The sequence below is a fragment of the Patella vulgata genome, chromosome 7 (genome assembly GCF_932274485.2).
Source record: "Patella vulgata chromosome 7, xgPatVulg1.2, whole genome shotgun sequence".
Taxonomy (NCBI): domain Eukaryota; kingdom Metazoa; phylum Mollusca; class Gastropoda; family Patellidae; genus Patella; species Patella vulgata.
Window position 1 is genome coordinate 48,843,106 of NC_065885.2, and position 25,745 is coordinate 48,868,850.

The window sequence follows — 25,745 nt, forward strand, 5'->3', positions numbered from 1 at the left end:
AGGATTTACCCGTTACTGACTTGGTTGTGATGCTGTGGTAACTTTGCTGTTTGACCCCGGGTATCATTTTACCCTTATAATGGTCAGTCTGTGCCTTACTTAGTCTAACGATCATTTGGAATAAATCGATGAATGTGAACTTCATTTCATTTTGTCATTTGTTTCTTCGTCAGTTTCATTAGGTGACTTTAATAACACTTAAAAATCAAATATCCCCTACTTTTTTTGAATAGTATATTAACTTCCCTATCTCTAAATTATTCACTTTCTCTACAAATTCCCACGTTTTTTTTTTACTACAAGTCATAGAATAGTGTTATCCTGGCTGAGGAGAAATAACATTATTACCGTGTATCAAATCTCACTCTCCTTGGATTTATTCTATTCTAGATAAAACATTTGGTTCCCTGATACCAGAAAAGGGCTACTGACTATTGCTATCGATATGGCACGTGTCTAAGCATTACATCAAATCCTTTCAAAGTAAACGGTATACGTGCTGCCAACCCATCTGGTTCTGAAATAATCAAAGACTAACTGTATCTCAGCTAAAATTTTACACCATTTAGTACCCCACTACTCAATTTATTAATTGATATTTCTGTAAATTATTGATATATAGGAAAAACTTGTCTGTGATATCACCCATGGTGGAAGTGGACATTAAGCTTCAAGGAAGGAATGAACAAACTTACTTAATCAATGGGATGTCCTTGATATCTTAGTCCTGAAAACAATTTGTGGGTTCTCCTATGTCAGACATTTTATTTCCCCATTCTACACACAGGGAACTATCTACTCTACTCCAAGAATAGATCTCTGCCCTAAATGGCTGCCATATCCAACAATTGGTATACTGATTTGAAATATACTTAGTGTTTTCGACTAAAATCGTTGATTTAAAGGGACAATAACACTCTTGCTGGCTTGTCGACAGCTCCAGAAAATAAAAAATAGCCTTATTCTAAGTACTAGATGTGTTAGTGTCCTACCTGTTGTGTAAATTATCCATTAAATCCTATTTTACTTGTCGAAAGGGTTCAAAAATATTTTTAAATCCAAGTCACATTTGAAAAGCTTTACGTCAGGCTTTTCAAATCATTTAGTTGAATTTTTCCAATTTTTTGAATTAGATGTGTTAAGATGAAATTTGTATCCTTGTTTCGCAAATAGTGTAAATGTATGTAATGCCAAAGTTGTTGATACGCTAGAAGTCACAATTTTGATCTGATTTTGATGAAACCTGATATGTATGTTTATAATTCAAAGATCTTGGTTCCTGTCGATATTTGCACATATCGGACGGTAACTCCCTGAATTATGGCCCATGATTGTACGAAAAATCACGTTTTTAGCTAATTAAAATTATACTCTTCAAAAAAAGTAGGGGATATTTAGAAACAATACAAAACTGCGGAAATTCACTGCTGTTTTTATTAGAGGTAGCCAGTGTATGTTAATAACAGGGCAATTGCCTACACATGAACATAAACAGTTCATATGGGCGGTTTATCTGACGGCCCCATTTCACTGTCAAAAGTGAAAATGGACGTTTTGGATTTTTGTCTTAATAATGAGAAATTGCTCCACCAATCCTCAGACATTCAACAATTCGTCAAGGCATGCTCCTAATCAACTGTCCAATCACGATTTGGGGCAATCTGACCCACTCCTCTTGCAGTGCCACGGCCAATTCTTGCAGTGTTCCCGATCAAATTAAACGGCTGCCGAACACGTCTGCCGATCAAATTAAAAGTAACACACTAAAGCAAAGATACGCTAAACAGTAAATCTTATGCAAGAACCAATAGGAATTCAAACATGGATAGGATAAACCAGCAAGCGGCAGTTTTCATCAACCCTTCCTTGAAGTGCCAAATTTGACAATGAACCCCTTCCAATGTGTATGGCGCTATTGCGTGTTGCACATGCAGCTCAGTGGTTCTGTTGGGGCGATAAGTTCTTCATCTGTGAACATACTCTTAAAGCATGTCAAGTGTTCATGACTATTTATCATATCACAACCTTCATAGGTATTTGCATTTCAATATCCCCTACTTTTTTTGAAGAGTATATTATAGGCTGTCAACTAAAGTGGTTGATCTATTAAGTTTCTTCTAACTATTGTTTTAAATGCCTTAAGACTTAATTATATGTTTATGTCAACATAGTAACTAATTTATATAAAAAGATAAATGTATTTAAGATGATTCATTAGTTGGACTTGGAGAGACCTGCTTAGGGAACCTATAATATACTAGTTGGAGGTCTGATTTATAGGAAATTGCAAGTTGTTAAATTGTTGCTGTTAATTATTTGCTCCTGTAATAAAGTGTTGAAGATCCATTTCAAGAATCTGTACTCATTTCTGATACAGGGCTGGGGCCATTACATTGCCAATGTAATTAATTACATTACCATTATTTTTTAAATGTAATCCTTACAATTACTTTCTCATTTTTAGCAATGTAATTAATAACCATTACCCATTACATTGAAAGTAATTAATAACCATTACTTTATGACTATATAAATAAAACCAAAGTTCATAGAAATTAAAAAGACAACCTTATTTCCTGCGCCTACAAAATCAAATTCAAAATAATCCTTGATTCACTTTAATAGATATTTCTGTATGACTTGTTATTTCTATAAATTATAACATCAAGGCAAATTTTCAAGTGAGGGGCGGTGTTGACAAAAACTTGAGGTCTAAGTTTGATTATGAGAGCATTTTCAGCTCTGGGTAAGCAAAGCGATAAGCAATTCGATTGGTCGAGACTTTGGAGCTTGATTCTAATTGAGTGATAGTGGTGAAACTTTGTGTTTTATTACATCAGTATCTTAACAACGTTCAATGCTGAGCATTTTCTGCTTAGGCAAAGTAGAGACTTCAGTCTGATTGATTGAGACTTTGGAACACAATAACTCTCCTTCTAATTGAGGTAGAATGTTCAAACTTGGTGTAAGTGTCTATTAGGCGAATGCCTTGACATAGTTCGTTCATGTGCATTTTCCACTAAGGCTATAAGCAGAGATAAGCAATTTGATTGGTTGAGACTTTAGAACACGATAACTTAGGTTCCAATTGGGTGAGAGCGATGAATATCTGAGTATAGATTCATTATATCAATACATAAGCAATTTGATAGGTCAAGACTTTGGAACATAACAATCTGCTTTTAATTGAGGTATAGATGTTCATTAGGCAAATGTATTGACTGAGTTCAATGATTAATATATCCCATTAAAGCTAAGCAGAGCCTCGCAATTTCTTTGGTCAATGCTTTGGGACAAGATAACTTTGATTCTAACTGATAGAAATTGATGAAACTTAGTGTATAGTTTCACTCACTACCAAGCACTCCAAAACCTGAGTTTGATAGTGGGCATTTTATGCTTAGACTAATCATAGATAATGTGTTTGATTACTCGATACTTTTTAAAAAGATAAATGTGCAATTAATTAATATGTGTCATCTGTTTTGTTTTTTTTTATTTCAGCAGGGGACATCAGCCTGACTCTTGGCTTGTTATAATTTGCTAAAAATGATATAAATCTTTTTTTTATAATGAATTGGATTTTATGTCAGATACACTTAATTTACTTCTTTGGTACAATAAAACTTGAGGCCAGTTATATTGGAAATATTTATATGTAATTGAAATGTAATTGACCATTACATGATTTTTGGAAGGTAATTAATTATATTTCCATTCATCATTACTTTTATCATCTTCCATTACTCATTACATGCCCATTACTTATAAAATGTAATGATTACATTACATCACCATTACAATTACCCCAGCCCTGTTCTGATACTTAAGAGACCACACGTCGACAAACTACATTCCCTGAAAAGCTAACAGTGTTCTGTTTAGCAAATTTGATAAGGATCTAGGATTGAAATCTGTTGAAACCTATAGCCTCTATCCCATTCACATGGTTTTCGGAAACAGGGGTATAGAGAGAGGAGAGAAATGGGGTTTAACGTCCACCCGACACAAACCGGTCATTTCGGGACTAACATATGGTTCAGTTTTATTTCCATAATTTACTTGAGCGTAGGGGTCTTTAGCAGTGGGAGGAAACCGGAGGGCCCGGAGAAAACCACGAAGTTGGACAGGCGACTCTACTCCTTGTCACGCACAACCGGGGAATCGAAACCATGCCAGTTGACTCAATGACAGACTTTATGATACAGCGCGCACATGCTAACCATTCAGCCATCCAACCCCCCAAACGGGGGTATAACTCAGGAACAGAAGGCTGCAGATTATGAATATTGATAGGGATCGATGATCCCAATACTTCAAGCCGAATATGAAAAAGATCCATTAAAAAGATAAAATGAAGTTTAACGTCCTACTGTTCTGCTGCGACTTGGCTAATGAAGACGGGCATACGCCATTAAGTGTGCTATGAGGGAAATTTTGCCCTGACAGCGGTACTCTGGCCTACTCATCTATTGAATTCCAACTGCCAAAGGATCTTTTATGTGCACGTGTGTACATAGGACCTCAGTTTTTCATGCCATCTGAATGACTATGGTATACATTGTCCCTTGCTAGGCTTCTTGTCATGCACAGCTGACAAAGGGGAACCCCGCTTGAAAATTCAGATGAACTTTCAAGAAAGGCCAACACTGGGATCGCACACAGGACCTCCAGGTTAGTTAGCTAATGTTTAACGCACTGAGCCACCGCAGCTCCCATCCATATAGCCTTTATCGCATTCACAAGGTTTTTTAGAAACAGGGGCATAACTTGATCGTTGCTGAAGTTAAAAGATCTTTGAGAGACGGGTTTCGGAAATGAAATGGGGTTTAACGTCCTACTGTTCTGCTCCTATACTGGGCTAATGAAGATGGGCATACGTCATACAGTGTGATTTGAGGGAAATTTTGCCCGGGCAGCGGCACTATCGCCTACTCTTATATCAAATTCCAACTGCCAAGGGATCTTTTACGTGCATTCCAATGTATACACGGGACCTCGGTTTTCCGTCTCATCCGGAGGACTAGACAGCTGTCCTTGTCAGGCCCTCCGTTCTGCACCACTGACAAGGGGAAACCACGTCTGAAAATCAGGGACGGGTTTTGGAAAAACAGTCCAGCAATCGTTCGAACTTTGGAGGATGTGCCAGTTATTCCTGATGATCTTGCTGATGTGGACTGAAGTTGGATAATAGTCCGTTATGAAAACTGGACGTTTGTTATCCTTTGGTGTGGTTTTTGTGCTTAGGAGGCTTTTCCTCTGCATATTATCGGCTTTGTATCGAAACAGTATATATAGAACCCCACCAAGTGAGATAAATCGGTCTGAAGAGTTTGATACGGACGAAACTATAGTCACTGCTAAAAGGGATAACTGGCCAAATTGCCCATTTTATCTACCAACAATTTTTTCGAAACAATATATCAAAGTAATTTCTGAATACTGCTTACGAACAGGATGAATAACTTATATTGAGAATGCCTTTAATGTAACATGTAAACTCAAACTTCTAAAAAAAACACCTGTCTTAATACAGTTGAAGTGTGATACAAATAATAATTAGGAAATGAAAACACATCTTAAACAAAATGAATACTGATTTATTAAATGTAAGCTTAAGAAAATTATACAACATAAGTATATAATAACATGTAATTAATATTTATAAAATTGAGAATAACTTTCGGGTAATAATGGAGCAATGGTGGAGTCTGCCAAACTGGGGTTTAATGTCCTACTGTTCTGCTAATGAAGATGCGCATACACCATGCAGTGTACTATTTTGGGAAATTTTGTCAGGACAGTGGTGCACTCTTATATCGAATTCCATCTGCTACAGGATCTTTTACGTGCACGCCAATCTTTACACAGGACCTCGGTTTTTGCACCGCTGACAAGGGGAAACCAGGCCGGAAATCCCAATTAACTTTCTCGGCCAACACCGGAAGTGAACCCGCGACCTCCAGGCTAGCGAGTCAGCATCTTACTTACTTAGTCACTGTGGCTCCTCCTGAATAAACGATAAGTAGTATTGAGTTTAAGACTTTGCAAACACAATCAAATGCAAATGTAATTGGCACTATATTTTTTTAAAACCATGCAGTGAATAAAGAATATAAATATAAATATAAATTTAGTAGAAAGAGTATAATACTAATCACATTATATACAAGTATAATAAACCAGCAGAAGTTTCAGCAGATTAAAAGATTCTTTGCAAAAAATGCCTACAAGGGGAGATAACTTCAGTCCCTATTGTAAAATAGACTGCGCATTCCATAAAATGAACAAGGACCGATCTCGGTCATATATTAATTTAAATTTAACAACTTTCTTCATCTTACTAATGTTAACAACGTAACATTATGATAGTTAGCGCTCTGTTGCTAACTTCTTTTAAACAATTTAGACAGACAGATGAAACGAGTCACAAAATAATACCACATTAAAATGTCTGTCTCTTAAGACCATGGGTCTGATTACACCATATTTTACAATAGGAGCATCAGTGTAGAAATAATCATTTAATTAATTCAATAATTTGTAAAAGCCATTATGATTAGCACCATTTCATATTCAGAAATGTTAATATTTCAAATAATTTTTATCGACATCATGATATAAATGTACACTATAACATGTAAACTACATGTAATTATGAATACACAGGATATTCTGGAGACCATCAAAAGATTTGCTGAGTATTAAATGAATTAAAATGAATTACTATCATATTTTACCAAAACAGTGAATATAAATGAGGAACAGAAGTAGGAAAATTCGTATACACCTATATGAAAGTATGGAGGATAAATTGGGACTTTATTCTTAGATTTTACATACACAAAACATGTAGTTTTTCAACTCAAATCTATTCACCTATACTAACTTGTTACAACTCTTTATAATAAGAGAGTGTATGATGAAACATCTCAACTGAAAGATATCATGGTATTAAAATATAATCACATATTTTTAACTTTAAGAAATATGTGAACAATCTGGCGTGTTGAGACTTACAGAACTGAATATTTAAATCTGGTGATATGGTTCTATTTGCGAAATCCAATAAAAACTAGAATTAATATAATATATGTGGGTTTATTAAATGATTAAAATTAAAGCTAAAGCTAGTTGACTTAAACTTATATGTATAAGAGAATATAATAGACAATATAATATAATATAATATCGTATCGTAATATTAATTAAATAATAACATACAAAAGCAAATTAAATTAGCAAAATATATTTATATCATTTCCTTGTCATGTTTTTAAAATCATTATATTTGGTCAAATTTGAAATTGTTCAGGAAGAAAAGGGACTTTGTTTATGGGTCATCTTGGCATTTATTTCAGCTTTTTGAACCATGATTAGATCTCAAATGTTAAAATTCTATAGATTAAACATTTATGCTAGCTTACTATTTCTCTCTGCTAAACATACCAAAGGCATCCTGTGAGTGCCATAGGGGCAAGTAACACAAGGGGGGTTTTGGGGGATCTCCCCAATAAAATTGTGAAAATTTAAGTCAATTACCTGGCATTTGAGGTCATAGCTGAGAGCAAATTCTTATGAACGCAAGGATCAGAAATTGGACAGAATCTAGACATCTGCCTGTCAATTCTGCCTGTTTTGTGATAGTATAAGACTGCAGCAGAGTGAAAGAATGATGTCATAATGGAGCAAGCCCCATGCCCTGAAACAATTTTAGATATCGACGCATAATATTTAAAATACTGAGCACTAATTTTTTGGGACTGGGTCTGAGGGTTACTTCAAAATGTCATCTCCAAGTTTTCCCATTCAAAACTGCGAATCAACCAATGTGGTTAAGAATAATTCCAAGAGCATCGCTAACGCTGCAATATACGTCCACATTCCAGCTTTGATTGATATGGTACTTTTTAAAATGAAGAGAATGAAATATGAAATGGCCGTAATATGACAAGAGGCAAAGAAGGCTAGGCGTTGGGTTTGTTTTTCCAAATTTACAGACAAAAAAAAGTGGGTATTATACTGCTCCAGGAAGTCGGGGCATGTACCAAAATAAATAGTTGCTGTCTTTACGGTATAAGGGATAAATATGCAAAGTTCCAAGACGTTCCATTCAGAATTGCAGCCTGTAGATGATAAGTACAAAAATCGGATGTGGCTCTGCCCCTGGGGGTTGAATATGGAACAATATAAATAGGCACCACCCTGTTATTGAAATGACAACATCAATAGTTGCCGTCCTTAGGGTATAAGGAATAAGTATACCAAGTTCCAAGATAATCCATTCAGTATTGTGGCCTTCGCCCCTGGGGGTCAGGGCATTCACCAAAATCCATAATTGACGTCCTTAGGTTATAAGGAATACATATGCCAAGTACCAAGTTGATCCATTCAGAATTGCGGCCTGTAAACGATAAACACAAAAATATGGGCATGGTGGTTGGGACATGCAGTTGTCATGCTTAGGGTATAAGAAATAGGTATGCAAAGTTTCAAAAGGATCTGTTAAGAATTGTGGCCTGTAGGCGAAACACAAGACACACAAACATGGGCGTGGCTCTGTCCCTGGGGGTCGGGCAAGCACCAAAAATAATAGAGGTCAGCCTTAGGGTATAAGGAATAAGTATAAAACAGTTTTCAAGATGACTGATTAAGCATTGCATGCTGTAAGTGACACAATGACACACAAAAAGAAAATGTGCGTGCCTCTGCCCCTGGGGATTGGGCATTCACCAAAAAATATAGGGATGTTCCTTAGGATAGAAGGAATAAGTATGCAAAGTTTCAAGGTAATATGTTAAGAAATTTGGTCTGTAGATGACAAACAAATAAATACAAGAAATGGGTGTGGCTCTGCCACTGGGGGACGGGCATGCACCAAAAACAATAGGGGGTCATCCTTAGGGTATAAGGAATTCATACGCAATTTTTTTCAAGACGATTGATTAATAATTGTGGCCTGTAGGCGATACACAGACACACAAAAAGAAAATGGGCGTGGCTCTGCCCCTGGGAGTTGGGCGTGCACCCAAAACGATAGGGCTGTTCCTTAGGGTACAAAGAATAAGTATGCAAAATTTCAAGATGAGTGGTTAAGAAATGCAGCCTGTCGATGCCCAAAAAATACAAAATATTGGCGTGGCTCTGCCACTGGGGGTCGGGCATGCACCAAAATCAGTAGGGATCATCCTTAAGGTATATGGAATAAGTATGTAAAGTTTCAAGACGATAAGTCAAGCATTGCGCCCTGTAGGCAACATACAGACACCCAAAAAGAAAATGGGCGTGGCTCTGCCCCTGGGGGTTGGAGAGAGAGAGAGAAATGGGGTTTAACGTCCACTCGACTCAAACTAGGTCATTTCGGGACTAACATATGGTTTTTTGATTTTATTTCAATTATTCGCTTGCACATAGGGGTCTTTAGCAGTAGGAGGAAACCGAAGGACCCAGAGAAAACCCACAAGGTTGGACAGGCGACCCTACTCCTTGTCACGTACACCGTTGATTCGAAACCACGCCAGTCGACTCAATGACAGACTTTATGATACAGCGCGCGCACGCTAACCATTCAGCCATCCGCATGTACCAAAAACAATAGTGATGATCCTTAGGGTATAAGGAATAAATATGCAAAGTTTGAAGTGGATTCGATAAGAAATGCGACCTGTAGACGACAAACAAAGAAATACAAAAAAAAGGGTGTGGCTCTGCCCATGGGGGTTGGGCAATGGGCATGCACCAAAAAAAATAGGGAACATCCTTAGGGTATAAGGAGTAAGTATGTAAAGTTTCAAGACAATCAGTTAAGAATTGCGGTCTGTAGGCGACACACACATAAAGTACAAAAACCTTCACATGTAATGCAGAATGTCATATTTCTCAAGATAAATAAATATAAAAATATTTCTATAAAAAACCAGCGGCTGCCAGACAGGATAAGTCCACATTTTGCAAGAGATGGATAGAGAACAAGCTAAACAAAAAGTGATTTTTTCGTAAAATCAAGGGCCATAATTCAGGAAGTTATGGTACGATATGCACGCATACATACAAGAACCAAGATCTTTGGGTTATAAAGATATATTTCAAGTTTCATCAAAATCGGATCAACATTGTGACTTCTAGAGGGTCGACAACCTTGATATATTTACACTATTTGCGTAAGAGGGGTGGCCATTTTGTCCGGCAGTTTTGGTCCGATTTTCACGAAATTCTAACTTAGCCATCATTAGGGTGTAACGGTGAAATATTCAAATGTTTTTTTCAATCGGATAAAAATTGTGACCTCAAGAGGGACCACAAACTAAAAACACGATTTTTCGTATAATCAAGGGCCATAATTCAGGAAGTTATGATCCGATATGTGCAAATATTGAAAGGAACCAAGATCATTGGGTTATAAACATGCATTTTAAGTTTCATCAAAATCAGATGAAAATTGTGACCTCTAGAGTGTTCAGAAGCTAAAAATGTGATTTTTCTTACAATCAGGGGCCATAATCCATGAAGCTATCGTCCGATATATGCCAATATCGAAAGGAACCGAGATCTTTGAGAGACAGACCTATATTTTAAGTTTCGTCGTAATCAGATAAAAATTGTGACCTGTTGAGTGTTCACAAACAAATTATTGACGGATGGACAAACAGGGGCGACGGCATAATACGTCCACATGAAAATGTGGGTGTATAAAAATGTACAAAAAGCACTTTCAACCAACCTATGATCCACATTTATTAGGCTAAACATTCATGGCTGAGATAAGGAGTGGAAGTGAATAATTTATAATTCTATACAGTACAGATATCTCGGAAATAGAATCACCTTTAAATTCCATAGATACCTATGATTTGCTTGTAAGACACAAATTTGATTTTTTCATGGAAAAATTGGGAAATATTTTAAGTTTATATTGGTCTGACACTGCCATCTTTATCTCTCTCTCAAACAAACATAGTAATAATAAACTGCCAGATTTTTTTCCCCTAAAAATCAGTCATGGGGTATATCCTGTTTTGGGGAAGAGGTCTTGGATTCATACCAGAATAATGTGTCTATTTCTAATGAAATGCGTATATAATTCCTGATGATTTATTGCAAACATAATGAAAGTTACACATTAAAAATCAATTTCTTAAAGAGTCTAGATTGTATACTACTGGTACACTATTAATAACATTAAATTTAACATTTCTAAGACAATACTAAAGTAACATGTAAAAATTATAATACTTTATAAAATAAATTGTGGTTGTTAGACTTCTGATGATGATCCACCAATGGCTCCCCCTGTAGCCCCAGACATTAATTTATCTGTTTCATCATAATGACATTCAGCACTTGTATCAACATTAACATAAGTACTTTCAATATTTCGTTTCTGTGGACCTGTTTTGTGTTCTAGTTTTTGTATCATATTACTAATTTCATTCACAAGATCACTAAAAGCAGGTCGATCTTGTGGATTTGCATTCCAACATTGTCTCATGATCTCAAACCTGAAATAAAGTTAAAGACAGGAATTCTTTTTTTTATTTGTGCAAGCGTAAGATTGAGTCTACAGTAAATATGATAATTTTATTTTATTGTGCTAATGATTTAGTAATTATTAGAAGCAAGCCCAGATCTCTCAGGATATACTTTGATAAAGGTCGGTTTAAGTAAGAAAATCAAACACCAACGTGTGGAAAAAATAGCCCAATTACCAAGTCTTAAATTTTCAAACCAAAACCATTTGGAAATGATCACTACATTTTCTTAACAGGGCCATACATTTAAGAAATTTTACTGTTCAATTGTATAGGTGTCTTGCAATTTATAAACATGACAATCAGTTGCCACCTTAATTTCTGCAAAAATATAGCTATGATAATCAAGGCACTTCTATAATGTGCAATTTGGGGACTTGTTATAGTCTGGAAGTGGTAGAAGGGTGAAAGAATCCCTGTTACAGTACAAGTAAGTCTAGATCTCAGTGTTACAGTCGGGGAAGAGCAGGTAAAAATCCTGGTAAATAATCTAAATAAATTAATCTCTGTGTAACAAACTTGACAAGACTGTATAAAGTAAAGTGGTTTAATCCAGGACACATTTTGAGCTATAGTTGATGAAAGACTGTAGCCAGAAACCTGTTTTGGATTAAAACGTACTTTACTTTATTCAGATTTGTCAAGTTTGTTGCTCAGGGATTAATTTATTACTCTATTTCCAATCTAAATGATATAATACTAATATTATTATCAGTCTCCCTTCCTTGTGAACTCTTGGTCATGAATTGTGATGAAACTGTCTTTGAATTATCAATAGGTTCATAAATATAACAATAAATGTTACTTACAAAGGATCAGGACAGTATTGGGGTTGAGCCATTCTTCTTCCAGCCTTTAAATAACGTATAACATCCCAGTTATCTACCTCGGGATACGGATTAACTCCCCTTGTCATCAACTCCCATAAAACTACACCAAACGACCACTATAATAAAATACAAAATAGTTCACTTATTGTAATTAAGTATAATCATATTGACATGCCCCTGTGCAGTCTATCTTGAATAATATCGCTTTTTTCTGGTCATTATGTCTAGTATGTTTATCTTTCAAATGCCTTAAAATAAATGGGGTGTATTTAAGGCAGTCCTACAGAAAATGAGTAGTCAGTCACACAATCAATTAGGAGTGTGCATGTATTAATTCGAGTATATAATAAAACCACCATTATTTTACTAACAACCGGTGCTTTTAACATTTTTAGGCATGGTATGATTTCAATTACATTTAATCAAATTTATAGAAAATAATATATGATTTAATTTTCAAGCATAAACTCTCAAGTACGATATGCCTTTAATAATAATAATATCAATGGAAAAATTGTACTAATTTAATTCTAGTAGCCAAGGTTATAATTAATATTACAACAAGACTGCTAATTCTGAATCTTTATTAAGACAATAAATCCTGTTTGTCATTGATTTGTATTTAATACCAGCGGCTGCCAGGCAGGATACGCCCACATTTTCGAGAGATGGGTAGAGAACAAGCTAAAAAGAAAGTGATTTTTCCCACAATCAAGGGCCATAATTCAGGAAATTACAATTCGATATGCGCAAATATCAAAAGGAACCGAGATCTTTGGGTTATAAACTTACATTTCAAGTTTCAACAAAATCGGATAAAAATTGTGACCTCCATTGGATCCACAACATTGATCTATCTTCTATATATATATTTGTGACTGTCGTTTGTCTGTCTGTCTGTCTGTTCGGGGTTGGCGTCTAAACAAGGTCTGCCCCGAGTCTGAAATTTTGGGTATAGGGGTAGCTCGGACCGGGGAGTAACATAGGTCAGGTGGCGTTACTCTACCACTTCCGGTTTCGGAGTTATGACCCCCGAGCGAAGTCTGTCTGTTCGGGGTTGGCGGCTACATCTGCCCCGAGTCTGAAATTTGGGGTATAGGGGTAGCTCGGACCGGGAGTAACATAGGCCAGGTGGCGTTAGTCTACCACTTCCGGTTTCGGAGTTATGACCCCCAAGCGAAGTCTGTCTGTTAGGGGTTGGCGGCTACACTAGGTCTGCCCCGAGTCTGAAATTTGGGGTATAGGGGTAGCTCAGACCAAGAGTAATATAGGCCAGGTGGCGTTAGTCTACCACTTCCGGTTTCGGAGTTATGACCCCCGAGCGAAGCCGGTCTGTTCGGGGTTGGCGGCTACACTAGGTCTGCCCCGAGTCTGAAATTTGGGGTATAGGGGTAGCTCGGACCGGGGAGTAACATAGGCCAGGTGGCGTTAGTCTATTACTTCCGGTTTCGGAGTTATGACCCCCGAGCGAAGCCCGGTATCCTGCTAGTATACCATATTTTTACGCTATTTGAGAACGAAGGGCGGCCATTTCGTCTCAGTTTTGAGACGATTTTCACGAAATTCGAACTCAGCCGTCCTTATGGTGTAATGGTGATATAATAATACGTTTTTTTAAATCGGATAAAAAATTTGACCTCTACCGGGTCCACAAGCTAAAAACGCGATTTTCGTACAATCAGGGGCCATAATTCAGGAAGTTACAGTCCGATATGCGCGAATATCGACAGGAACCGAGATCTTTGGGTTATAAACTTACATTTCAAGTTTCAACAAAATCGGATAAAAATTGTGACCTCCATTGGATCCACAACATTGATCTATCTTCTATATATATATATATTTGTGACTGTCGTTTGTCTGTCTGTCTGTTCGGGGTTGGCGGCTACACAAGGTCTGCCCCGAGTCTGAAATTTGGGGTATAGGGGTAGCTCGGACCGGGGAGTAACATAGGTCAGGTGGCGTTACTCTACCACTTCCGGTCCACAACCTTGACATACCATATTTTTACGCTATTTGAAAACGAACGGCGGCCATTTTGTCTGTCAATTTTGGGCCAATTTTCACGAAAATCAAACTCAGCCGTCCTAAGGCTGTAACGGTGATATAATAATACGGTTTTTAAAATCGGATAAAAATTATGACCTCTATAGGGTCCACAAGCTAAAAATGCGATTTTTCGTACAATCAGGGGCCATAATTCAGGAAGTTACTGTCCGATATGCACGAACATCGAAAGGAACCAAGATCTTTGGGTTATAAACTTACATTTCAAGTTTAAATAAAATCGGATTAAAATTGTGACCTCCATAGGGTCCACAACCTTGATATACCATTTTAACGCTATTTGAGAACGAAGGGCGGCCATTTTGTCTGATTTTCACGAAATTCGAACTCAGCCGTGTATTGGTTATATAATAATACGTTTTTTTTAAATCGGATAAAAATGATGACCTCTATAGGGTCCACAAGCTAAAAACGCGATTTTTCGTACAATCAGGGGCCATAATTCAGGAAGTTACGATCCGATATGCGCGAATATCGAAAGGAACCGAGATCTGTGGGTTATAAACTTACATTTCAAGTTTCAACAAAATCGGATAAAAATTGTGACCTCTATAGAGTCCACAAGCTAAAAATGTGATTTTTCGTACAAATAGGGGCCATAATCCATGAAGTTTTGATCCGATACATGCCAATATCGAAAGCAGCCAAGATCTTTTGGAGATAAACCTATATATCAAGTTTTGTCAAAATCGGATAAGAATTGTGACATGTAGAGTGTCCACAAACAATTGTGGACGGACTGACAGGGGCGACGACAATATACGTCCACATGAAAATGTGAGCGTATAATAAAATTATTTAACTCACCACATCTGATTTAGCACTGTACGTTCCTTTTTCCAAACTTTCCATTGCCATCCATTTTACTGGTAATTTCGTTTTTTTATTGTCTGAACTGTAATAATCTTTTTCATAGATATCTCTCGCTAAGCCAAAATCAGCCACCTTTGCTCGGAAATCTTGATCCAACCTTCGTAATGATAAGTTAAATCAAATAAAATAGACTACAAAAAGTTTATAGACAATGTTATAATCTTATACCAAGACAACTAAGAGACCTTCAGAATTTTTGAGACACACGTGATCATACAGTCTATAGGAGAAATCACTCAAAATTATAATACAGGTTAGAGAATTTATCAATCTATTCAAATTGTATATCCACATTATATAGTAGTTCTCCATGTTGGCAATAAAAAATTTACTGAGCCATAGACAATATTTAGAAGTTTAAATCTGAATTGAATAGGAATTATGCCGGTTAGTACTATAAAAAATATTTTAGTTTAATGTTTATATTTGTTTTGTTTTTTTGTGATACATTCATTGGCTTCTGAAATTAAACCATCGCAAGCACATCACTAAATTCGGCAATGCAACTTTAAATCTATTTTAAAAATGCAAATCCATTGTTTCTAAATTACCAGTGAAATATTATGTTTCCAAGACAAGTCTAAAACCAGCGGTTGCCAAGCAAGATACACCAATATTTTGCAAGAGATGGATAGAGAACAAGCTAAAAAAAAAAAAACCCTGTGATTTTTCTACAATCAGGGACCATAATCCAGGAAGTTATGGTCCGAAATGTGCTAATATTGAAATGAACCGAGATCTTTGGGATATAAACATAAGTTTCATCAAAATCGGACAACCAGCGGCTGCCAGGCAGGAAACGCCCACATTTTCGAGAGATGGATAGAGAACAAGCTAACAAGAAAGTGATTTTTCCTACAATCAAGGGCCATAATTCAGGAAATTACAATTCGATATGCGAGAATATCGAAAGGAACTGAGATCTTTGTGTTATAAACTTACATTTCAAGTTTCAACAAAATCGGATAAAAACCGCGACCTCTATAGGGTCCACAACCTTGATATACCATATTTTTATGCTATTTGAGAACGAACGATGGCCATTTTGTCTGTCAATTTGGGCCGATTTTCCCGAAAATTGAACTCAGTTCTCCTTAGGGTGTAACAGTGATATAATAATACGTTTTTTTAAATCGGATAAAATTATGACCGCTAAAAACGCGATTTTTCGTACAATCAGGGGCCATAATTCAGGAAGTTACAGTCCGATATGCGCGAATATCGAAAGGAACCGAGATCTGTGGGTTATAAACTTACATTTCAAGTTTCAACAAAATCGGATAAAAATTGTGACCTCTATGGGGTCCACAACCTTGATATACCATATTTTTACGCTATTTGAGAACGAAGGGCGGCCATTTTGTCTGTCAATTTTAGGCCGATTTTCACAAAATTCGAACTCAGCAATTCTTAGGGTGTAACAGTGATATAATAATACGTTTTTTTAAATCGGATAAAAATTATGACCTCTACAGGGTCCACAAGCTAAAAACGCAATTTTTCATACAATCCGGGGCCATACTTCAGGAAGTTACGGTCTGATATGCGCGAATATCGAGAGGAACCGAGATCTTTGGGTTATAAACTTACATTTCAAGTTTCAACAAAATCGGATAAAAATTGTGACCTCTATAGGGTCCACAACCTTGATATACCATATTTTTACACTATTTGAGAACGAATGGCGGCCATTTTGTCTGTCAATTTTGGGCCGATTTTTACGAAATTCGAACTCAGTCGTCCTTAGGGTGTAACGGTGATATAATAATATGTTTTTTTAAATCGGATAAAAATTATGACCTCTATAGGGTCCACAAGCTAAAAACGCGATTTTTCGTACAATCAGGGGCCATAATTCAGGAAGTTATGGTCCAATATGCGCGAATATCGAAAGGAACCGAGATCTTTGGGTTATTAACTTATATTTCAAGTTTTAAAAAAATCGGATAAAAATTGTGACCTCTATAGGGTCCACAACCTTGATATACCATATTTTTACGCTATTTGAGAACGAACGGTGGCCATTTTGTCTGTCAATTTTGGGTCGATTTTCACGAAATTTGAACTCAGCCGTCCCTAGGGTGTATCGGTGATATAATAATACGTTTTTATTAAATCGGATAAAAATTATGACCTTTATAGGGTCCACAAGCTAAAAACGTGATTTTTCATACAATCAGGGGCCATAATTCAGGAAGGTACAGTCCGATATGCGCGAATATAGAGAGGAACTGAGATCTTTGGGTTATAAACTTACATTTCAAGTTTCAACAAAATCGGATAAAAATTGTGACCTCTATAGGGTCCACAAGCTAATAACGTGATTTTTCGTACAAACAGGGGCCATAATCCATGAAGTTTCGATCCGATACATGCCAATATCGAAAGCAGCCAAGATCTTTTGGGCATAAACCTATATTTCAAGTTTCGTCAAAATCGGACAAGAATTGTGACCTGTAGAGAGTCCACAAACAAATTGTGGACGGACGGACAGGGGCGACGACAATATACGTCCACATGAAAATGTGGGCGTATAAAAATTGTGACCTTTAGAGGGTCCACAACCTCCGTATTAATACTTTTACACAATATGCACAAGGAGCCGTTTTTATTTTCCCCAAAATTTGAACTCAACCTTCATTATGGTGTAACGGTGATATATTTAACGGCTTTAAAATCGGATAAAAAGTGTGACCTCTAGAGATTCCACAAGCTAAAAATGTGATTTTTTTGTACAATCAGGGGCCATAATTCAGTAAGTTATGGTCAGATATGTGCGAATATCCAGAGGAACTGAGATCTTTGGGATATAAACATATATTTTAAGTTTCATCAAAATCAGACAAAAATTGTGACCTCTAGCGGGTCCACCACCTTGGCAATATATACCTTTACACAATTTGCGTTCAAGGAATGGCCATTTCGTCAGGCAGTTTTGGTTCGATTTTTATGAAATTGGAATTCAATCACCATCAGGTGTAACGATGATATATCCAAACGATTTTTAAAATCGGATAAAAATTGTGACCTCTAGTGGTTCCACAAGCTAAAATCGCAATTTTTTTCTTACAATCTGGGGACATAATCCAGGAACTTACGGTTCGTTATGCGCAAATATCAAAAGAAACCGAGATCTTTGGGATATAAACACATGTTTTGAGTTTCATCAAAATCAGATAAAAATTGTTATCTCTAGAGGGTCCACAACCTTGATATTACATACTTTAACACTATTTGCATATAGGGAGTGACCATTTTGTCTGGCAGTTTCGGTCCGATTTTCACGAAATTCAATTTCGACCATCATTATGGTGTAACTCTGACAGATTCAAATGTTTTTTTTTTAAATCAGATAAAAATTGTGACCTCTAGAGGAACCACACGCTAAAAATGTGATTTTTTGAACCGATATGAGTCAATAACGAAATTAACCGAGATTATTAATTATAAACATATATTTCAAGTTTCAACAAAATTGGAAAAAAATTGACCTCTAGCAGAGTGTCCACAAGCTAAAAACGTGATTTTTCATACAATCAGGGACCATAATCCATGAAGATACGATCCGATACATGACAATATCGAAAGGAACCAAGATCTTTCGGAGATAAACCTATATTTCATGTTTCGTCAAAATTGGATAAAAATTTTGACCTGTAGAGTGTCCACATGCAAATTGTGGACAGACAGGGGTGACGACAATATACATCCACATGAAAATGTGGGCGTATAACAATTAAAAGCCTTAAAGACTAGTATGTCATTTTGTAAACAAATATTTTTAGATAGGAAATTATGAAAGAAAAATTTATTTCTGTCATGAGTAAAAGATTTATTTATTTTATTTTTATACTCTTTGGGGAAACCATTAAAATAAACAATGGGTGTTATATTGTTAATAATCTTACATGCAGTTTCTGGCAGCTAAATCTCTATGAACAAACTTAAGGCCAGCTAAATATTCCATTCCCTTAGCTATATCTATACCGAACAGTATTAGATCTTTAATTGTGGGGTTCTGAAATAAAACACACCAATAACAAACCAAAAATAAAAATAAGCAAAACTTTAAAAAAAAGCAAATAAAACAAAATTATAAAAAATAAATAAACCCCAGTTAATTCTAGTAATAAAAATGAAAAGCAAATAAAACAAACAGCCAGACATTAAATACACTGTTACAAAGCTATATTTCTGTGAATACATGTAAAATATGTAACCTTAATGTGCTGGTTAAATTCAACACAAGATCACGTAATATGTATAATGACTACCACCAGAACTTTGTATGGGGCCTTTTTATAATTTGGGGGAGTCAGGAGCAACATTGGCATGTACCAAAAGTGATTAATGTTTGTGCACTGGCAAAGATATTAATAGCATAACGCTTCTAATTAAACCCAGAATTATGTTTTATTAGTAGAGAAACATTTTTGGCCAATCAGAATGACCACAATTCCGGTGATTGCACTTCTCTCTTGGTTTTTTGTTGATGCATGTCAGTAAAAATAAATAATTTCTGTGGGTGCAATAATTATGTATAAATATAGTTTGCCAGGCAATGAAAACTATGCCCACAGCAGCTAAGTTATCCAATCAGTCCAATAGATTGTTGATTGTTTACTCATTTGTACTAACTTGTAGGTAATGGGAGGGTTTACAAGACACTGATCAAGAGTAACAAGTAATTATCAGAAAATGAAATGAAATAGGGTTTAACGTCCTACTGTTCTGCTCCAAACTGAGCTGATAAAGACGGGCATACGCCATACAGTGTGCTATGAGGAAATTTTGCCCGGACAGCGGCACTACAGCCTACTCTTATATTGAATTCCAACTGTCAGGGGATTTTTTTTTACGTGTACACCAATGTGTACACAGGACCTTGGTTTTCCGTCCCATCCGAATGACTAGACAGCTGTCCTTGCTTGTTACGCCCTCCGTCCTGCATCATTGACAAGGGGGAACCACGCTGGAAAATCCTCTGCCAATGCAGGGATCAAACACCCGACCTCCAGGCTAGCGAGCCAGCATCTTACCCACTTAGCCACAGTGACCCGGAGTAATTATCAGATCTAATTCAAGATTGATTGGCTTGTAGTTGTTCCTAGAGCCAACATGTACTGGTAATCAGTTAATAAATTTAGATGTTCAATTTATTGGATATTGTGTCTAATAAACATAAACACTATGTTTAAATTTAAAATTAATCTGATAATCACTTTAGCCATTAAAGGCTCTAGAAGACTTTTAATAGTGATCAAGGGCATTTTTTCAAAGTGGTCAAGGGCAATAACTCTTGAAGTACTTATCAGAAATTACTGATATTTTAACTTGAGAAAACCCCTGATCTGAATTTTGCTGATATCTTGAGAAAACTCCTGATCTGGATAACTGATGACTTAATTTGAGTAAAACTCTGATCTGGATTACCGATGGCTTAATTTTATTACACCCCTGTTCTGGATTACTGATATTTTAACTTGAGTAAACTCCTTATCTGTATCAGTGATGTCTTAACAAAATTTGTATTCTTAATCTTATAAATTCTTACATTATTTTCATCTCTGATGTAGCTGAGTAAATCACCGTGTTCCATAAACGGTAGAACAACAAGAGGCATGGCATCTAATCCAAGACATATCCCAATTAATTCTAGAACATTCTCATGATGAAAATCTTTCATTAATAGAGCCTCTTGAAGAAAAGCATTTAGCTCTATTTCACGAGGATTACTCTCTGAAAAACAAATTGTTGGAAAGTATGTTTTCAATATCCATACATCAATTCCAAGTATTAACACATTCCACATGGCCAATACTTTGAAAGTTAATTAGAGCAAATGTTTGACAATACATTGGTCAGATTTGAACCTGTGAAATCAAGGACAATATAAAAACCGGTACAACAGATTAATTTGTCATGTGTGATCATACATATTTGAACCAACATCATCAAGTTTCTGTTAATTATAGAGTAGAAATGTAGCGTTTACTTACGATGTAAAGTTTTAACAGCAACCAATATATCTCCTTTTTGTTCAGGCAATGTAAGAAACCCTTTATATACACAGCCAAAATTACCTACATAAAACACAATACAAATAACTCAAATACTGTACATATCAAAAACCATGTCCTGGATAGTCAATAAAATAGCAGAGAGATAACACAGGACTCTCACTACAACACCAGACTATTATTCTCACCTCATTGTTAAATCCATGCCATTTTTGGCCTATGACAGTTTTTCGAACATTTTGATGATCCTATCTTGATAATGACAAAGAGCTCAATGTGTCACAAGCATCTGATAAAATATTATAGAAGGTAGTTGAGCATCTCATTTTCAATTTTATATCTACGCCAGGTTAAAGGCATCCATAGACTGTGACGTTATTTTCTTAATCGATTTCCCTAATTGTTCTTCTTATGCACTAATGGAAAATATAAACAATTTTTTTAAAATTCCTCTATCGAATAATTTTGAAATTTAAATTCAATTATCTTTATAGTGTGTTTAATCTTATAAAGGCAATAATGTAAAAAGACATTAAGGGTTGAGTGAATACTAGTGCTGGGTATTGCCACGGCAGTCATGATACAATACATATTGTGATTCAAGTACTATGATACGATTCCTATCATGATTCATAACCAGGTCAATATTTATCAAGAAAACAACAAGATAAATGAATAATTGATATTTTTAGTCCTGCCAATGTCGAAGAAATTAAACTGTTTTATATCATGAAATTGATGTAGATCAAAACAATGACCAAAACAATTTAAGAGTGTTTGTGTGGATAATGTGTGACGTAGATAATTAAGAGTGACAGGTTACTTACTGAAGCGACAAAAAAAAACATAAAAAAAGAACCCTGATAAATCAATTCAGTTTCTCGCGATTCAATATGCGAATAGTGAAAAGGTGAATCGCGATACATCGATTGAATGATATATCATGCCAACAATATATTGTGGTGCCAACAATATATCGTGCAAGCACTAGTCAATACTACATCCATAAGTGCTAGTTTTACCTTTGCCCAATATTTCAGTTTTAGTTAAATGTTCACTGTCTATAAGCAGATTTTCATTTGTTATTAAAGCTAACAGATCATCATCTATAAGGGTTGAAGGTGCAGCTGCAGCAATAGCATCTCTTTCTGTATAATCTGTAAACATAATATTACTATATATGATTTTATGTTTAGTTTGTTAAAAGCAATGTTAAAGAAAGCCACATAACATGGAAATATTCCCACTTTCGCCCATTTAGCAACAATGTCTCAACAGCAGCTTAATTGGATGTTGACCAAATTTGATATTTCAGAAAAGGAACTGATAGTCGCTGAATGCTGAATATCGTCCTCTCATGACCACAATGCTTCACACCAAATTTGAAAAATATCTGTCAAAAACTGTAGCCACTAGCCAACTACGCACTCCCTATACAAACAATCCACATTCCAACAAAATGAGAAATAAAAAAAAAACCTTACTGTTTTGTCTGTTTTCTAGGTTAAAAGTATGTTCACCAGGTTGTGTTAAACTATCAATACCAATATGATCACCTTGTGTATATCTGATACTACGATCATCACGTGGGGGTTTAAAGAAACCAATACGTTTTTTCTTCATTATACATAATATAACGAAAACGGCTATACAGATTAAAGCTATTATTACACCCAGTATAACAAGTTGGTATGTTGCAGCTGATGCTCCTGCTGTATATATGACAAATCCTATTTCATAATGAAGATTACCAACATGAACCTAAAATACACACAAATATCATACATAATTTCCTGACATAATAATCTCAAATTAAAAATCAATCGACCAGTTTGAATAATTTTTATTTTATCTGTTTCCATAATTAATTTTTTTTTGGAAGAGATGTTAAAGGAGCACTCTTACATTTCATCTGATATGAAAACTTGAAATTTACGATTACAGTAAATGTAATAAAATAACCTTTTTACCCTGTCTGAACAGGGTTACGCAACTGTTTACATGTACTGAGAATTGTGATAAAGGCAACTCATCACTCCGGGAAGCTAACAGACATGGACTGTTATTCAGCCATTGTTGCAGCTGTCAGATTGGAACCTTGTCAATAATTATAATAAAAATGATTGTATTTTTTCAAAAAGTTCTCTCCGACAGCTGCATGGGATTATTCAGGGTTTTTTCACCAAAATATATCTGAGGCAGGTCATATTGTCATATCTATCATAACATCAAACTAACAGGGTTGATAATTAGTAGTTGCCAACTGGTCTGGGGCCATTATTTATATCTAAAGGAGGCAAAGGATTTTGAAATAGCATGCCACTATCAATTGGAATTTGAGTATGGCTTATAAATAAGATATGGTGCTCACCACTTGATTAATATATAGAACAGCTGATACCACTTCACATTTGAGGCATTCAAATTTTTGAAATAAAATTTGGTATGGGTCAGTTGATAAATCAATAATTTGACCATTGCAATTTTAGTTTGTTGAAACTGTACTAACCTCTACTTTTCTCTTGGGTTCATTTTCACTTATAGATGTTGGTTTATTACTCGGAATACATTTAATATTAGTTTCTTCTAAATCTTTTACTTTACATATATCATCTCCTACAATAACTTTTATATCTGTCTGTGTAAAACCTAATCCTATATTATCACCCTGTAAATAATTATATCCTTTATCTAAGTAAAACTGTAAATCTATATATAACAAATATAGTTTACTCCCAGGAAGTCTCTGTTAGGGTCCATAGAAGATTAAGAACAAATATTCTCTTGTTTACCCAATACATGTAACCCCAAACAGATAACTAACAACCCCCTCACAAAAGCTGCAAACCAAGTTATGCATTTGCCGATCTGAATGATATTACAAATTGAAAGATAGGTTGCCAGGCATGGAAACATTTACCCACAGCAGGTAAATCAACCAAGCAGTCCACAAAGGTTGTCACACTGTTGATCTTCAGGTAAATAGAAAGCAAATTCTTTAAACTGATAATATCATTTCAATGTTGACAAATTTTCTATGATATAATCAAGGGTAATAACTCTATAGGCATTGTGTTGCAATATAATTCTTCTCATTGCACTAATCTGAACATAAATTTCAAGCAGACTGAATGTCAGCTATTGCCAATAGACTGCTCACAACATTCCACAAAGTGATCAGAGATAATAACTCTAAAAGTTATCAGAAACTATTGCAATTCAGTCAGATGATCAATGTAATCTGTACGAATAATGATGACTTGATACGGACAAATGATACAGTGAGCGAACAAGCTAAAAAAATAATTGAACACTTTTCTACAATATTAATTGGTAGTAGTGAATAAATTTTAGACGAATCAACAGAAGACTATAATTATCCTCATTGTAAAAACACTTTACACCAAAAGTAACAACACTTTTTTTAAGCATCAACAATTGAAAATTTAGGGAATATCACCGGAATTTTTCATAATCTATATGGGTTTTATATTCTAGTCTATGATGCCGTTTCTATGTTGTATGATATAATCATATGGAAGTGGTTAACAGGCAACAATATTTAACACTAAGTTTCAACTTACTTCAATGACAAGATTTGATTGTGAAACATCAAACTCTAAAACATTCCCGTCTCCACGAAATTTATCAAACACTGGATCAGGATAATATGTAAAACTACTTAATTTCCCCTGTGTTTGATGAAAGTTGCGTAAATTTTCCACACCATCCATAATAAACCACAAATTGACTTCCTCTGGATCTGTTTTCTCTGCATTGGTGATGACAGAACTAAAATCAAGAGCTGGACAAATCATAGCTTCTCCTCCTTCCGTAACATTACAAAGCTACAAATACAATACTAAAGTTACAATATAAAAAAACATGTAGAATATAGCAGAGAAATAATGCATTGATGATTATAAAGGTCAAATTCTATATAAAATGTGTATTTATTCACATAGTTTCATTAGAAATACAGCACAAACAATTAATTTTTAGGAAGAAAGAGAGAGAAATGGGGTTTAACATCCACTCAACACAAACTAGGTCATTTCGGGACTAACATATGGTTTAATTTTATTTCAATAATTCGCTTGCGCGTAGGGGTCTTTAGCAGTGGGAGGAAACCGGAGGACCCGGAGAAAACCCACGAGGTTGGACAGGCGACCCTAATCCTTGTCGCGTACAACCGGGGATTCGAAACCACGCCAGTTGACTAAATGACAGGCCTTATGCTACAGCAAGCATGTGCTAACCATTCGGCCATCCAACCCCCTTTTAGGAAGAAAAACCACTAGTTTTAATTAAATGCATTTATATAATTGATCACTGTCATTTTCCTGTTGGGTCGATGGCAATTAAGTTCACCTTTATGTGGACCTATATTATTATAGTTTCCTTTTTAACATAAGGAGTACTGCACT

At 35.6% G+C, this 25,745-nt stretch overlaps 1 protein-coding gene across 1 annotated transcript in view; it reads right to left on the reverse strand.

Moving 5' to 3' along the window:
* Nucleotides 1-5,579: 5,579 nt before the first annotated feature.
* LOC126826695 (hepatocyte growth factor receptor) overlaps nt 5,580-25,745 on the reverse strand; it is a 37,029-nt gene continuing 16,863 nt past the window's right edge. Inside the window, exons 9-18 of the mRNA XM_050555701.2 lie at nt 24,903-25,166; nt 23,828-23,986; nt 22,803-23,079; nt 22,341-22,475; nt 21,298-21,381; nt 20,853-21,037; nt 19,207-19,316; nt 15,233-15,395; nt 12,338-12,474; nt 5,580-11,498 (exon numbers count right to left, since the gene is read on the reverse strand). Of these exons, the coding sequence (XP_050411658.1) occupies nt 11,255-11,498; nt 12,338-12,474; nt 15,233-15,395; nt 19,207-19,316; nt 20,853-21,037; nt 21,298-21,381; nt 22,341-22,475; nt 22,803-23,079; nt 23,828-23,986; nt 24,903-25,166 (1,758 nt within the window). The 3' untranslated portion in view covers nt 5,580-11,254. The remainder of the gene's footprint in view (nt 11,499-12,337; nt 12,475-15,232; nt 15,396-19,206; nt 19,317-20,852; nt 21,038-21,297; nt 21,382-22,340; nt 22,476-22,802; nt 23,080-23,827; nt 23,987-24,902; nt 25,167-25,745) is intronic.